The sequence below is a fragment of the Hyla sarda genome, unplaced genomic scaffold, assembly GCF_029499605.1.
Source record: "Hyla sarda isolate aHylSar1 unplaced genomic scaffold, aHylSar1.hap1 scaffold_301, whole genome shotgun sequence".
In the NCBI taxonomy this organism is placed as follows: domain Eukaryota; kingdom Metazoa; phylum Chordata; class Amphibia; order Anura; family Hylidae; genus Hyla; species Hyla sarda.
Window position 1 is genome coordinate 60,648 of NW_026609727.1, and position 15,508 is coordinate 76,155.

Below are 15,508 nucleotides of genomic sequence, written 5' to 3' on the forward strand. Positions count from 1 at the left end.
AGCATGCCCGGAAGAGTTTTTTTGTAGAAGGACAGCTCCAGCTCCCACTGAGGAGGCATCAACCTCCAATAGGAAGGGTTTAGATGGGTCAGGTCTGGAGAGCACGGGAGCCGAAGAAAAGGCAGACTTGAGTCGTTTAAAGGCGTCTTCCGCTTGAGGAGGCCAAGACTTGGGATCGGCATTTTTTTTTGTTAAAGCCACAATAGGAGCCACAATAGTAGAAAAATGTGGAATAAATTGCCTGTAATAATTGGCGAACCCCAAAAAACGTTGGATGGCACGGAGTCCGGAGGGGCGTGGCCAATCTAAGACGGCAGAGAGTTTATCTGGGTCCATTTGTAGTCCCTGGCCAGAGACCAAGTATCCTAGAAAAGGAAGAGATTGGCATTCAAACAGACATTTCTCTATTTTGGCATAGAGTTGATTATCACGAAGTCTCTGAAGAACCATACGGACATGCTGGCGGTGTTCTTCAAGATTGGCAGAAAAAATCAGGATATCGTCCAGATATACAACAACACAGGAGTATAGGAGATCACGAAAAATTTCATTAACAAAGTCTTGGAAGACGGCAGGGGCGTTGCATAGACCAAAGGGCATGACCAGATACTCAAAGTGTCCATCTCTGGTGTTAAATGCCGTTTTCCATTCATCCCCCTCTCTGATGCGGATGAGATTATAAGCACCTCTTAAGTCCAGTTTGGTAAAAATATGGGCACCTTGGAGACGATCAAAGAGTTCAGAGATAAGGGGTAGGGGGTAGCGGTTCTTAACCGTGATTTTATTAAGACCTCGGTAGTCAATGCAAGGACGTAGAGAGCCATCTTTTTTGGACACAAAGAAAAATCCGGCTCCGGCAGGAGAGGAGGATTTACGGATAAAGCCCTTTTTTAAATTTTCTTGGACGTATTCAGACATGGCAAGAGTCTCTGGGACGGACAGAGGATAGATTCTGCCCCGGGGTGGAGTAGTGCCCGGGAGGAGGTCAATGGGACAATCATAAGGCCTGTGAGGAGGTAGAGTCTCAGCTTGTTTTTTGCAAAAAACGTCCGCAAAGTCCATATAGGCCTTAGGGAGACCGGTTACATGAGGAAGCACAGGGACACGGCAAGGTTTACTGGGAACCGGTTTTAAGCAGTCCTTGGAACAAGAGGGCCCCCAACTCTTGATCTCCCCAGTGGACCAATCCAGGATTGGGGAATGGAGTTGAAGCCAGGGAAGTCCAAGAAGGATTTCAGAAGTGCAATTGGGGAGGACCAACAGTTCAATCCTCTCGTGATGAGATCCGATGCACATTAGAAGGGGCTCCGTGCGGAAACGTATAGTACAGTCCAATCTTTCATTGTTTACACAATTGATGTAGAGGGGTCTGGCGAGACTGGTCACCGGGATGTTGAACCTGTTGACGAGAGAGGCCAGGATAAAATTTCCTGCAGATCCAGAGTCCAAGAAGGCCACAGCAGAGAAGGAGAAGGCAGAGGCAGACAACCGCACAGGCACAGTAAGACGTGGAGAAGCAGAGTAGACATCAAGGACTGTCTCACCTTTGTGCGGAGTCAGCGGACGTCTTTCCAGGCGGGGAGGACGGATAGGACAATCCTTCAGGAAGTGTTCGGTACTAGCACAGTACAGGCAGAGATTCTCCATGCGGCGTCGTGTCCTCTCTTGGGGTGTCAGGCGAGACCGGTCGACCTGCATAGCCTCCACGGCGGGAGGCACAGGAACAGGTTGCAGGGGACCAGAGGAGAGAGGAGCCGGGGAGAAGAAACGCCTCGTGCGAACAGAGTCCATATCCTGGCGGAGCTCCTGACGCCGTTCGGAAAAACGCATGTCAATGCGAGTGGCAAGATGGATGAGTTCATGTAGGTTAGCAGGGATTTCTCGTGCGGCCAGAACATCTTTAATGTTGCTGGATAGGCCTTTTTTAAAGGTCGCGCAGAGTGCCTCATTATTCCAGGATAATTCTGAAGCAAGGGTACGGAACTGTACGGCATACTCGCCAACGGAAGAATTACCCTGGACCAGGTTCAACAGGGCAGTCTCAGCAGAAGAGGCTCGGGCAGGTTCCTCAAAGACACTTCGAATTTCCGAGAAGAAGGAGTGTACAGAGGCAGTGACGGGGTCATTGCGGTCCCAGAGCGGTGTGGCCCAAGCCAGGGCTTTTCCAGACAGCAGGCTGACTACGAAAGCCACCTTAGACCTTTCAGTGGGGAACTGGTCCGACATCATCTCCAAGTGTAATGAACATTGGGAAAGAAAGCCACGGCAAAACTTAGAGTCCCCATCAAATTTATCCGGCAAGGATAGTCGTATTCCAGAAGCGGCCACTCGCTGCGGAGGAGGTACAGGAGCTGGCGGAGGAGATGATTGCTGGAGCTGTGGTAGTAACTGTTGTAGCATAACAGTCAGTTGAGACAGCTGTTGGCCTTGTTGCGCAATCTGTTGTGACTGCTGGGCGACCACCGTGGTGAGGTCAGCGACAACTGGCAGAGGAACTTCAGCGGGATCCATGGCCGGATCTACTGTCACGATGCCGGCTGGCAGGTGGTGGATCCTCTGTGCCAGAGAGGGATTGGCGTGGACCGTGCTAGAGGATCGGTTCTAAGTCACTACTGGTTTTCACCAGAGCCCGCCGCAAAGCGGGATGGTCTTGCTGCGGCGGTAGTGACCAGGTCGTATCCCCTAGCAACGGCTCAACCTCTCTGGCTGCTGAAGATAGGCGCGGTACAAGGGAGTAGACAGAAGCAAGGTCGGACGTAGCAGAAGGTCGGGGCAGGCAGCAAGGATCGTAGTCAGGGGCAACGGCAGAAGGTCTGGAATCACAGGCAAGGAACACACAAGGAACGCTTTCACTGGCACTAGGGCAACAAGATCCGGCGAGGGAGTGAAGGGGAAGTGAGGTGATATAGGGAAGTGCACAGGTGTAAACACTAATTGGAACCACTGCACCAATCAGCGGTGCAGTGGCCCTTTAAATCGCAAAGACCCGGCGCGCGCGCGCCCTAGGGAGCGGGGCCGCGCGCGCCGGGACAGAACTGACGGGGAGCGAGTCAGGTACGGGAGCCGGGGTGCGCATCGCGAGCGGGCGCTACCCGCATCGCGAATCGCATCCCGGCCGGAGGTGGTAACGCAGCGCCCCGGGTCCGTGGAACCGACCGGGGCGCTGCAGTGAGGGAAGTGTAGCGAGCGCTCCGGGGAGGAGCGGGGACCCGGAGCGCTTGGCGTAACAGGGAACTATACTGCCAATCGAATGTGAGGGGACTGTACTGCCAACCTAATGTGCGGGGACTGTACTGTCAATCTAATGTGGGGGGAACTATACTGCCAACCTAATGTGTGGGGACTGTACTGCCAATCTAATGTGCGGGGACTGTACTGCCAACCTAATGTGGGGGAACTATACTGCCAATCTAATGTGAGGGGACTGTACTGCCAACCTAATGTGCGGGGACTGTACTGTCAATCTAATGTGGGGGGAACTATACTGCCAACCTAATGTGTGGGGACTGTACTGCCAACGTAATGTAGGGGAACTACAACCTAATGTGGGGGGAACTATACTGCCAACCTAATGTGCGGGGACTGTACTGCCAACCTAATGTGCGGGGACTGTACTGCCAACCTAATGTGGGGGGAACTATACTGCCAACCTAATGTGCGGGGACTGTACTGCCAGCCTAATGTGCGGGGACTGTACTGCCAACCTAATGTGGGGGGAACTATACTGCCAACCTAATGTGCGGGGACTGTACTGCCAGCCTAATGTGCGGGGACTGTACTGCCAATCTAATGTGGGGGAACTACAACCTAATGTGGGGGGAATTATACTGCCAACCTAATGTACGGGGACTGTACTGCCAACCTAATGTGGGGAAACTACAACCTAATGTGGGGGGAACTATACTGCCAACCTAATGTGCGGGGACTGTACTGCCAATCTAATGTGGGGGAGCTACAACCTAATGTGGGGGAACTGTACTGCCAATCTAATGTGCGAGGACTGTACTGCCAACCTAATGTGGGGGAACTATACTGCCAAGGGGACTGTACTGCCAATCTAATGTGCGGGGACTGTACTGCTAACCTAATGTGGGGGAACTACAACCTAATGTGGGGGAACTATACTGCCAACCTACTGTGGGGGGACTGTACTGCCAATCTAATGTGCGGGGACTGTACTGCCAACCTAATGTGGGGGAACTATACTGCCAACCCTAATGTGGGGGGAACTATACTGCCAATCTAATGTGCGGGGACTGTACTGCCAACTTAATGTGGGGGAACTATACTGCACCTAATGTGGGGAACTATACTGCCAACCTAATGTGGGGGAGCTACAACCTAATGTGGGGGAACTGTACTGCCAATCTAATGTGCGAGGACTGTACTGCCAACCTAATGTGGGGGAACTATACTGCCAAGGGGACTGTACTGCCAATCTAATGTGCGGGGACTGTACTGCTAACCTAATGTGGGGGAACTACAACCTAATGTGGGGGAACTATACTGCCAACCTACTGTGGGGGGACTGTACTGCCAATCTAATGTGCGGGGACTGTACTGCCAACCTAATGTGGGGGAACTATACTGCCAACCCTAATGTGGGGGGAACTATACTGCCAATCTAATGTGCGGGGACTGTACTGCCAACTTAATGTGGGGGAACTATACTGCCAACCCTAATGTGGGGGAACTATACTGCCAATCTAATGTGCGGGGACTGTACTGCCAACCTAATGTGGGGGAACTATACTGCACCTAATGTGGGGAACTATACTGCCAACCTAATGTGGGGGAGTTATACTGCACCTAATGTGGGGAACTATTCTGCGCATAATGTGGAGAACTATACTGCACCTAATGTGGGGGGAACTATACTGTACCTAATGTGGGGGAACTATACTGCACCTATTGTGGGGGAACTATACTGCACCTAATGTGGGGGGAACTTTACTGCACCTAATGTGGGGGGAACTATACTGCACCTAATGTGGGGGGAACTATACTGCACCTAATGTGGGGGGAACTGTACTGCACCTAATGTGGGGGGAACTGTACTGCACCTAATGTGGGGGGAACTGTACTGCACCTAATGTGGGGGAACTATACTGCCAATCTAATGTGCGGGGACTGTACTGCCAACCTAATGTGGGGGAACTGTACTGTCAATCTAATGTGCGGAGACTGTACTGCCAGCCTAATGTGGGGGAACTGTACTGCCAACCTAATGTGGGGGGACTGTACTGCCAGCCTAATGTGGGGGACCTGTACTGCCAATCTAATGTGGGGGAACTATACTGCCAGCCTAATGTGCGGGGACTGTACTGCCAGTCTAATGTGGGGGAACTATATTGCCAACCTAATGTGCAGGGACTGTACTGCTAACCTAATGTGGGGGAACTACAACCTAATGTGGGGGAACTGTACTGCCAATCTAATGTGGGGGACTGTACTGCCAACCTAATGTGGAGGAACTTTTTCCAACCTAATGTGCGGGGACTGTACTGCCAACCTAATGTGCGGGGACTGTACTGTCAACCTAATGTGTGGGGACTGTATTGCCAACGTAATGTAGGGGAACTACAACCTAATGTGGGGGAACTATACTGCCAACCTAATGTGCGGGGACTGTACTGCCAAACTAATGTGGGGGGAACTATACTGCCAACCTAATGTGCGGGGACTGTACTGCCAGCCTAATGTGCGGGGACTGTACTGCCAATCTAATGTGGGGGAACTACAAGCTAATGTGGGGGAACTATACTGCCAATCTAATGTGGGGGGCTGTACTGCCAATCTAATGTGCAAGGACTGTACTACCAACCTAATGTGGGGGAACTATACTGCCAACCTAATGTGGGGGGACTGTACTGCCAATCTAATGTGCGGGGACTGTACTGCTAACCTAATGTGGGGGAACTACAACCTAATGTGGGGGAACTATACTGCCAACCTACTGTGGGGGGACTGTACTGCCAATCTAATGTGGGGGAGCTACAACCTAATGTGGGGGAACTGTACTGCCAATCTAATGTGGGGGACTGTACTGCCAACCTAATGTGGAGGAACTTTTTCCAACCTAATGTGCGGGGACTGTACTGCCAACCTAATGTGCGGGGACTGTACTGTCAACCTAATGTGTGGGGACTGTATTGCCAACGTAATGTAGGGGAACTACAACCTAATGTGGGGGAACTATACTGCCAACCTAATGTGCGGGGACTGTACTGCCAGCCTAATGTGCGGGGACTGTACTGCCAATCTAATGTGGGGGAACTACAAGCTAATGTGGGGGAACTATACTGCCAATCTAATGTGGGGGGCTGTACTGCCAATCTAATGTGCAAGGACTGTACTACCAACCTAATGTGGGGGAACTATACTGCCAACCTAATGTGGGGGGACTGTACTGCCAATCTAATGTGCGGGGACTGTACTGCTAACCTAATGTGGGGGAACTACAACCTAATGTGGGGGAACTATACTGCCAACCTACTGTGGGGGGACTGTACTGCCAATCTAATGTGCGGGGACTGTACTGCCAACCTAATGTGGGGGAACTATACTGCCAACCTACTGTGGGGGGGGACTGTACTGCCAACCTAATGTGGGGGGAACTATACTGCCAATCTAAAGTGCGGGGACTGTACTGCCAACCTAATGTGGGGGAACTATACTGCCAACCCTAATGTGGGGGGAACTATACTGCCAATCTAATGTGCGGGGACTGTACTGCCAACCTAATGTGGGGGAACTATACTGCACCTAATGTGGGGAACTATACTGCCAACCTAATGTGGGGGAGCTATACTGCACCTAATGTGGGGGAACTTTTCTGCACCTAATGTGGAGAACTATACTGCACCTAATGTGGGGGAACTATACTGCACCTTATGTGGGGGACTATACTGTACCTAATGTGGGGGAACCATACTGCACCTATTGTGGGGGAACTATACTGCACCTAATGTGGGGGGAACTATACTGCACCTAATGTGGGGGGAACTGTACTGCACCTAATGGGGAGAGCTATACTGCACCTAATGTGGGGGAACTGGACTGTACCTAATGTGGGGAACTATACTGCCAACCTAATGTGGGGGAGCTATACTGCACCTAATGTGGGGGAACTTTTCTGCACCTAATGTGGAGAACTATACTGCACCTAATGTGGGGGAACTATACTGTACCTAATGTGAGGGAACCATACTGCACCTATTGTGGGGGAACTATACTGCACCTAATGTGGGGGGAACTTTACTGCACCTAATGTGGGGGAACTATACTGCACCTAATGTGGGGGGAACTATACTGCACCTAATGTGGGGGGAACTGTACTGCACCTAATGTGGAGGAACTGTACTGCACCTAATGTGGGGGGAACTATACTGCACCTAATGTGGGGGGAACTGTACTGCACCTAATGTGGGGGGAACTATACTGCACCTAATGTGGGGGAACTATACTGCACCTAATGTGGGGGGAACTATACTGCACCTAATGTGGAGGAACTGTACTGCACCTAATGTGGGGGGAACTGTACTGCACCTAATGTGGGGGGAACTGTACTGTACCTAATGTGGAGGAACTGTACTGCACCTAATGTGGGGGGAACTATACTGCACCTAATGTGGGGGGAACTGTACTGTACCTAATGTGGAGGGAACTGTACTGCACCTAATGTGGGGGGAACTGTACTGTACCTAATGTGGGGGAACTGTACTGCACCTAATGTGGGGGGAACTGTACTGCACCTAATGTGGGGGGAACTGTACTGCACCTAATGTGGGGGGAACTGTACTGTACCTAATGTGGGGGAACTGTACTGCACCTAATGTGGGGGGAACTGTACTGCACCTAATGTGGGGGGAACTGTACTGTACCTAATGTGGGGGGAACTGTACTGTACCTAATGTGGGGGAACTGTACTGTACCTAATGTGGGGGAACTGTACTGTACCTAATGTGGGGGAACTGTACTGCACCTAATGTGGGGGGAACTGTACTGCACCTAATGTGGGGGGAACTGTACTGTACCTAATGTGGGGGAACTGTCGGGGGCCATCATAATGAAGTGCTCTGTCTTCCAGGCAGCCTTAATCTGGCCCTGAGTAACAACAATGTATGGCGTCCCTCTGCCGACCTGGCAGGTATAGGTACACGCTCGATATAGCTGCTATGAAATACTGTAATCATATATAATGTATGTATTGCAAGATATGGAACGCACACCCAGCTAACTGTATATCCAGAGTAAAACATACTAACCGGAGGCCCACAATAAAATAATAACCATATGCGCAGAATAAAACCGTAAACACAGAATACAGCCAACCGAATGCACAACATCCTAACCGTATGAATGCTGGGAAACGTATGCGCATAATGATCATATACAAACTGTGAAGGCTGCGCACCGAGTAACAATATGGCCGAATACATAGAATACTACGAGCATGTGCATGATGAATGTATATATATATCTCATGGATCACTGCAGAATATAAATATCTGTATAAGGAACCAAATGACAGGGGCAATTCATATATATATTTTAGATAAACCCGCCCCAATCTTTTTCCATTTTCAAAATTAAATAAAGAAAATAATTTGTTTTACTATGTGCGGAATTGTCTGAACTATTAACATAACATCATCCAACGTAAAGGAAAAAGATGTTTGGCCCCAGATCCTTAAAATCCAAGTACAGGGAACACGGTCACAGTCTGACACGTTTTGGCTAAAGAGCCTTAATCATAGTCGTGATTATCATTATTGATCCTGTAAAAATCCCAAATACCAGAAATGCGGTTTTTTTAGGCCACATCCCAGAAAAAAATGGAATGAAATGCCTGATCTACCACAACCCGGTACTAATAAGAACATCAGATGCTGCGATTTTTTTGTTTGATTAATTGATAAAATAATTGTCCGGTTATGAAAATAAAAGTTGTTGCACTATTCTCGGGACGCTGCACGTGTGGCCTCTTATTTACAGACTGTACGCAGAAATATTAGAAATATATATGGAAAGATAATACTGATCGCTATCGGGATCTCAATACAACAACCATTATTATTTTAGGTATCTGGGCCCAGAAGCCGCTTCCAAGAGGAAAGAAATTTGGACCTTTTATTGGAGAGAAGAAAAAACGATCTCAAGTGAAGAACAACGTCTACATGTGGGAGGTAAGATCTGGGCTCCTCGCAGATTTGGGACCTTTTCTCTATGGGCGCAGTGCTTAGTTTTTTAGGTGTATTTTGTGATGGAGGCTGAAATGGTGAAACGTGGATCTGGGTCTCGGCCTCTATTGTCTTATATGGGGGGGGGGGGGGGGGGTTATGGCTCCACAATAGGGAACGTGCCCAGAAGGAAACATCTATGACTGTAATATATGATCGTTACGGGAGGTCAGGGCAGCCATGTTGTCACCTAAAGGTTCCCATGAGGTCCAGACACTTTCCCTATAAACCCTTGGTAGAATTTTATGTGTATATATATATATATATTAATATTCTGTAGATTTTTCAGGGGTACAATGTGTCAGGCTGTCCTCTGCAATCACTACACGGCAGGATACATCTCTCATATAGTCTGGGGAATTGTGGAGCGGAGCGCTGATCTGCTGTGTGACTTGTAGAATTGATCACTCCGGCGTTGCCATGTTGGCTCTATAGCTTGCCATCCATATACATGAGATGAATTGGGACTGAACCCACAGATTATTTTGGAATCGGCCAACCATCTAATACATATGGTGGTCGCCCCAACTGCACATATCAGGAGAGAGAAGGTCAACATGCCGAATCCTATTGTGTTCAGGGAGATAAGCTGGCAGCAGAGGAGTCTGTCAGCAGAGGAGTCTGTCAGCAGAGGAGTCTGTCAGCAGAGGAGTCTGGCAGCAGAGGAGTCTGTCAGCAGAGGAGTCTGGCAGCAGAGGAGTCTGGCAGCAGAGGAGTCTGTCAGCAGAGGAGTCTGTCAGCAGAGGAGTCTGGCAGCAGAGGAGTCTGGCAGCAGAGGAGTCTGGCAGCAGAGGAGTCTGTCAGCAGAGGAGTCTGTCAGCAGAGGAGTCTGTCAGCAGAGGAGTCTGTCAGCAGAGGAGTCTGTCAGCAGAGAAGTCTGGCAGCAGAGGAGTCTGTCAGCAGAGGAGTCTGTCAGCAGAGGAGTCTGTCAGCAGAGGAGTCTGTCAGCAGAGGAGTCTGTCAGCAGAGAAGTCTGGCAGCAGAGGAGTCTGTCAGCAGAGGAGTCTGTCAGCAGAGAAGTCTGTCAGCAGAGGAGTCTGTCAGCAGCTTCTTCCTTTCTCCTCATTCAGGATATGTAGGAACGTGGCGGTCACCCGGCCGCTAGCTGTGTGCTCAGGTTTAAGGAAGTTTATACAGGACAGGTCCATATCCGCACGCACCAATGAGGATAGAATTGTAAATTTATAAGAATTTTTTTTCAAATAATGCCGGGGGCTGCACCGAGATCGTGGGGGTCTCCAGCGGTGGGACCCCTGCAATCATACATCTTATCCCCTATCCTATGAATATAAGGGGATAAGATGTATAAAGCCAGAATAAAGTAGCTTACTGCACCATGACATCTGCCCTGGATCTTCACAGTAAAATCACTCCTCCCCTGTGCTGATCCTCCTCCCCTGTGCTGATCCTCCTCCCCTGTGCTGATCCTCCTCCCCTGTGCTGATCCTCCTCCCCTGGGTTGATCCTCCTCCTCCCCTGGGTTGATCCTCCTCCTCCCCTGTGCTGATCCTCCTCCTCCCCTGGGTTGATCCTCCTCCTCCCGTGTGCTGACCCTCCTCCTCCCGTGTGCTGACCCTCCTCCTCCCATGTGCAGATCCTCCTCCTCCCCTGTGCTGACCCTCCTCTTCCCCTTTTCTGACCCTCCTCCTCCTCCTCCCCTGTGCACAGTAAAATCACTCCTCCCCTGTGCTGATCCTCCTCCCCTGTGCTGATCCTCCTCCTCCCCTGGGTTGATCCTCCTCCTCCCGTGTGCTGACCCTCCTCCTCCCGTGTGCTGACCCTCCTCCTCCCATGTGCAGATCCTCCTCCTCCCCTGTGCTGACCCTCCTCTTCCCCTTTTCTGACCCTACTCCTCCTCCCCTGTGCTGACCCTCCTCCTCCTCTGTGCTGACCTTTCTCCTCCCCTGTGCTGATCCTCCTCCTCCCCTGTGTGATCCTCCTCCTCCGCTGTGCTGACCCTCTTCCTCCTCCCCTGTGTGATCCTCCTCCTCCGCTGTGCTGACCCTCCTCCTCCCCTGTGCTGATCCTCCCCCCCTGTGCTGATCCTCCCCCCCTGTGCTGATCCTCCTCCTCCCCTGTGCTGATCCTCCTCCTCCCCTGTGCTTATTCTCCTCCTCCCCTGTGCTGATCCTCCTCCTCCTCCCCTGTGTGACCCTTCTCCTCCCCTGTGCTGATCCTCCTCCCCTGTGCTGATCCTCCTCCTCCTCCCCTGTGCTGATCCTCCTCCTGTGTGACCCTCCTCCCCTGTGCTGACCCTCCTCCTCCCTTATGTGATCCTCCTACTCCCCTGTGCTGATCCTCCTCCTCCCCTCTGCTGATCCTCCTCCCCTCTGCTGATCCTCCTCACCTGTGCTGATCCTCCTAATCCCCCCTGTGCTGATCCTCCTCCTCCCCCCTGTGCTGATCCTCCTCCCCCCTGTGCTGATCCTCCTCCCCCCTGTGCTGATCCTCCTCCCCCCCTGTGCTGATCCTCCTCCCCCTGTGCTGACCCTCCTCCTCCCCCCCTGTGCTGATCCTCCTCCCCCTGTGCTGACCCTCCTCCTCCCCTGTGTGACCCTCCCCCCCCCCCTGTGTGACCCTCCCCCCCCCCTGTGCGACCCTCCTCCCCCCCTGTGCTGACCCTCCTCCCCCCCTGTGCTGACCCTCCTCCTCTGTGCTGACCTTCCTCCTCCCCTGTGCTGATCCTCCTCCCCTGTGTGATCCTCCTCCTCCTCTGTGCTGACCCTCCTCCTCCCCTGTGCTGACCCTCCTCCTCCCCTGTGCTGACCCTCCTCCCCTGTGCTGATCCTCCTCCTCCTCCCGTGTGATCCTCCTCCTCCCCTGTGCTGACCCTTCTCCTCCCCTGTGCTGATCCTCCTCCTTCCCTGTGCTGACCCCCCTCCCCTGTGCTGATCCTCCTCCTCCTCCCGTGTGATCCTCCTCCTCCCCTGTGCTGACCCTTCCCCTCCCCTGTGCTGACCCTCCTCCTCCTCCCCTGTGCTGATCCTCCTCCTGTGCGACCCTCCTCCCCTGTGCTGATCCTCCTCTTCTCCTGTGCTGATCCTCCTCCTCCTCCCCTATGTTATCCTCCTCCCCCCCCTGTGCTGATTCTCCTCCTCCCCTGTGCTGACCCTCCTCCTCCCCTGTGCTGACCCTCCTCCTCCCCCCTGTGCTGATACTCCTCCCCTATGCTGACCCTCCTCCTCCTCCCCTGTGCTGACCCTCCTCCTCCCCTGTGCTGACCCTCCTCCTCCCCTGTGCTGATCCTCCTCCTCCCCTGTGTGATCCTCCTCCTCCCCTGTGCTGATCCTCCTCCTCCCTGTGCTGATCCTCCTCCTCCCCTGTGCTGATCCTCCTCCTCCCCTCTGCTGATCCTCCTCCCCTCTGCTGATCCTCCTCCCCTCTGCTGATCCTCCTCCCCTCTGCTGATCCTCCTCACCTGTGCTGATCCTCCTCACCTGTGCTGATCCTCCTCCTCCCCCTGTGCTGATCCTCCTCCCCCCTGTGCTGATCCTCCTCCCCCCTGTGCTGATCCTCCTCCCCCTGTGCTGACCATCCTCCTCCCCTGTGCTGACCCTCCTCCTCCCCTGTGCTGATCCTCCTCCCCCTGTGCTGACCCTCCTCCTCCCCTGTGTGACCCTCCTCCCCCCCTGTGCGACCCTCCTCCCCCCCTGTTCGACCCTCCCCCCCCTGTGCGACCCTCCTCCCCCCCCTGTGCGACCCTCCTCCTCCCCTGTGCTGATCCTCCTCCTTCCCTGTGTGATCCTCCTCCTCCCCTGTGCTGACCCTCCTCCTCCTCCCCTGTGTGATCCTCCTCCTCATCCCCTGTGCTAATCCTCCTCCTCCCTTGTGCTGATCCTCCTCCTTCCCGCTGCTGACCCTCCTCCTCCCCTCCTCCTCCCCTCTGCTGACCCTCCTCCTCCCCTCTGCTGATCCTCCTCCCCGTGCTGATCCTCCTCCTCCCCTGTGCTGATCCTCCTCCCCCTGTGCTGACCCTCCTCCTCCCCTGTGCTGATCCTCCTCCCCTGTGCTGACCCTCCTCCTCCCCTGTGTGAACCTCCCCCCCCGTGCGACCCTCCTCCTCCCCTGTGCTGATCCTCCTCCTTCCCTGTGTGATCCTCCTCCTCCCCTGTGCTGACCCTCCTCCTCCTCCCCTGTGCTGATCCTCCTCCCCCTGTACTGACCCTCCTCCTCCCCTGTGCTGATCCTCCTTCCCCTGTGCTGACCCTCCTCCTCCCCTGTGTGACCCTCCTCCCCCCCTGTGCGACCCTCCTCCCCCCCTGTGCGACCCTCCTCCCCCCTGTGCGACCCTCCTCCCCCTGTGCTGATCCTCCTCCTTCCCTGTGCTGATCCTCCTCCTCCCCTGTGTGATCCTCCTCCTCCCCTGTGCTGACCCTCCTCCTCCTCCCCTGTGCTGATCCTCCTCCACTGTGACCCTCCTCCCCTGTGCTTATCCTCCTCTTCTCCTGTGCTGATCCTCCTCCTCCCCTATGTGAACCTCCTCCTCCCCTGTGCTGATCCTCCTCCTACCCTGTGCTGATCCTCCTCCCCTGTGCTGATCCTCCTCCCCTGTGCTGATCCTCCCCCCCCTGTGCTGATCCCCCCCCTGTGCTGATCCTCCCCCTCCCCTGTGCTGATCCTCCTCCTCCTCCCCTGTGCTGATCCTCCTACTCCTCCCCTGTGCTGATCCTAGTCCCCTGTGCTGACCCTCCTCCTCCTCCCGTGTGACCCTCCTCCCCTGTGCTTATCCTCCTCCTCTCCTGTGCTGACCCTCCTCCTCCCTTATGTGATCCTCCTCCTCCCCTGTGCTGATCCTCCTCCTCCCCTCTGCTGATCATCCTCCCCTCTGCTGATCCTCCTCACCTGTGCTGATCCTCCTCACCTGTGCTGATCCTCCTCCTCCCCCTGTGCTGATCCTCCTCCTCCCCCATGTGCTGATCCTCCTCCCCCCCTGTGCTGATCCTCCTCCCCCCTGTGCTGATCCTCCTCCCCCTGTGCTGACCCTCCATCTCCCCCCCTGTGCTGATCCTCCTCCCCCTGTGCTGACCCTCCTCCTCCCCCCTGTGCTGATCCTCCTCCCCCTGTGCTGACCCTCCTCCTCCCCTGTGCTGATCCTCCTCCCCATGTGCTGACCCTCCTCCTCCCCTGTGTGACCCTCCTCCCCCTTGTGTTACCCTCCTTCTCCCCTCTGCTGACCCTTCTCCTCCCCTCTGCTGACCCTCCTCCTCCTCCTCTGTGCTGACCCTCCTCCTCCCCTGTGCTGATCCTCCTCCCGTGTGATCCTCCTCCCCTGTGCTGATCCTCCTCCTCCCCTGTGCTGACCCTCCTTCTCCCCTCTGCTGCTCCTCCCCTGTGCTGATCCTCCTCCCCTATGCTGACCCTCCTCCTCCTCCCCTGTGCTGACCCTCCTCCTCCCCTGTGCTGATCCTCCTCCTCCCCTGTGTGATCCTCCTCCTCCCCTGTGTGATCCTCCTCCTCCCCTGTGCTGATCCTCCTCCTCCCCTGTGCTGATCCTCCTCCTCCCCTCTGCTGATCCTCCTCCTCCCCTCTGCTGATCCTCCTCCCCTCTGCTGATCCTCCTCCCCTCTGCTGATCCTCCTCCCCTCTGCTGATCCTCCTCCCCTCTGCTGATCCTCCTCACCTGTGCTGATCCTCCTCACCTGTGCTGATCCTCCTCCTCCCCCTGTGCTGATCCTCCTCCCCCTGTGCTGATCCTCCTCCCCCTGTGCTGATCCTCCTCCCCCTGTGCTGATCCTCCTCCCCCTGTGCTGACCCTCCTCCTCCCCTGTGCTGATCCTCCTCCCCCTCTACTGACCCTCCTCCTCCCCTGTGTGACCCTCCTCCCCCCCTGTGCGACCCTCCTCCCCCCCTGTTCGACCCTCCCCCCCCTGTGCGACCCTCCTCCCCCCCCTGTGCGACCCTCCTCCCCCCCCTGTGCGACCCTCCTCCTCCCCTGTGCTGATCCTCCTCCTTCCCTGTGTGATCCTCCTCCTCCCCTGTGCTGACCCTCCTCCTCCTCCCCTGTGTGATCCTCCTCCTCCCCTGTGCTGATCCTCCTCCTCCCTTGTGCTGATCCTCCTCCTCCCTTGTGCTGATCCTCCTCCTTCCCGCTGCTGACCCTCCTCCTCCCCTCCTCCTCCCCTCTGCTGACCCTCCTCCTCCCCTCTGCTGATCCTCCTCCCCGTGCTGATCCTCCTCCTCCCCTGTGCTGATCCTCCTCCCCCTGTGCTGACCCTCCTCCTCCCCTGTGCTGATCCTCCTCCCCTGTGCTGACCCTCCTCCTCCCC

General features: G+C 54.5%; 1 protein-coding gene across 1 annotated transcript in view; it reads left to right on the plus strand.

Moving 5' to 3' along the window:
- PRDM2 (PR/SET domain 2) overlaps window positions 1-15,508 on the plus strand; it is a 169,026-nt gene that overhangs the window by 25,849 nt on the left and 127,669 nt on the right. Inside the window, exon 3 of the mRNA XM_056553416.1 lies at window positions 9,085-9,188. Coding sequence (XP_056409391.1) covers window positions 9,085-9,188 — 104 coding nt within the window. The remainder of the gene's footprint in view (window positions 1-9,084; window positions 9,189-15,508) is intronic.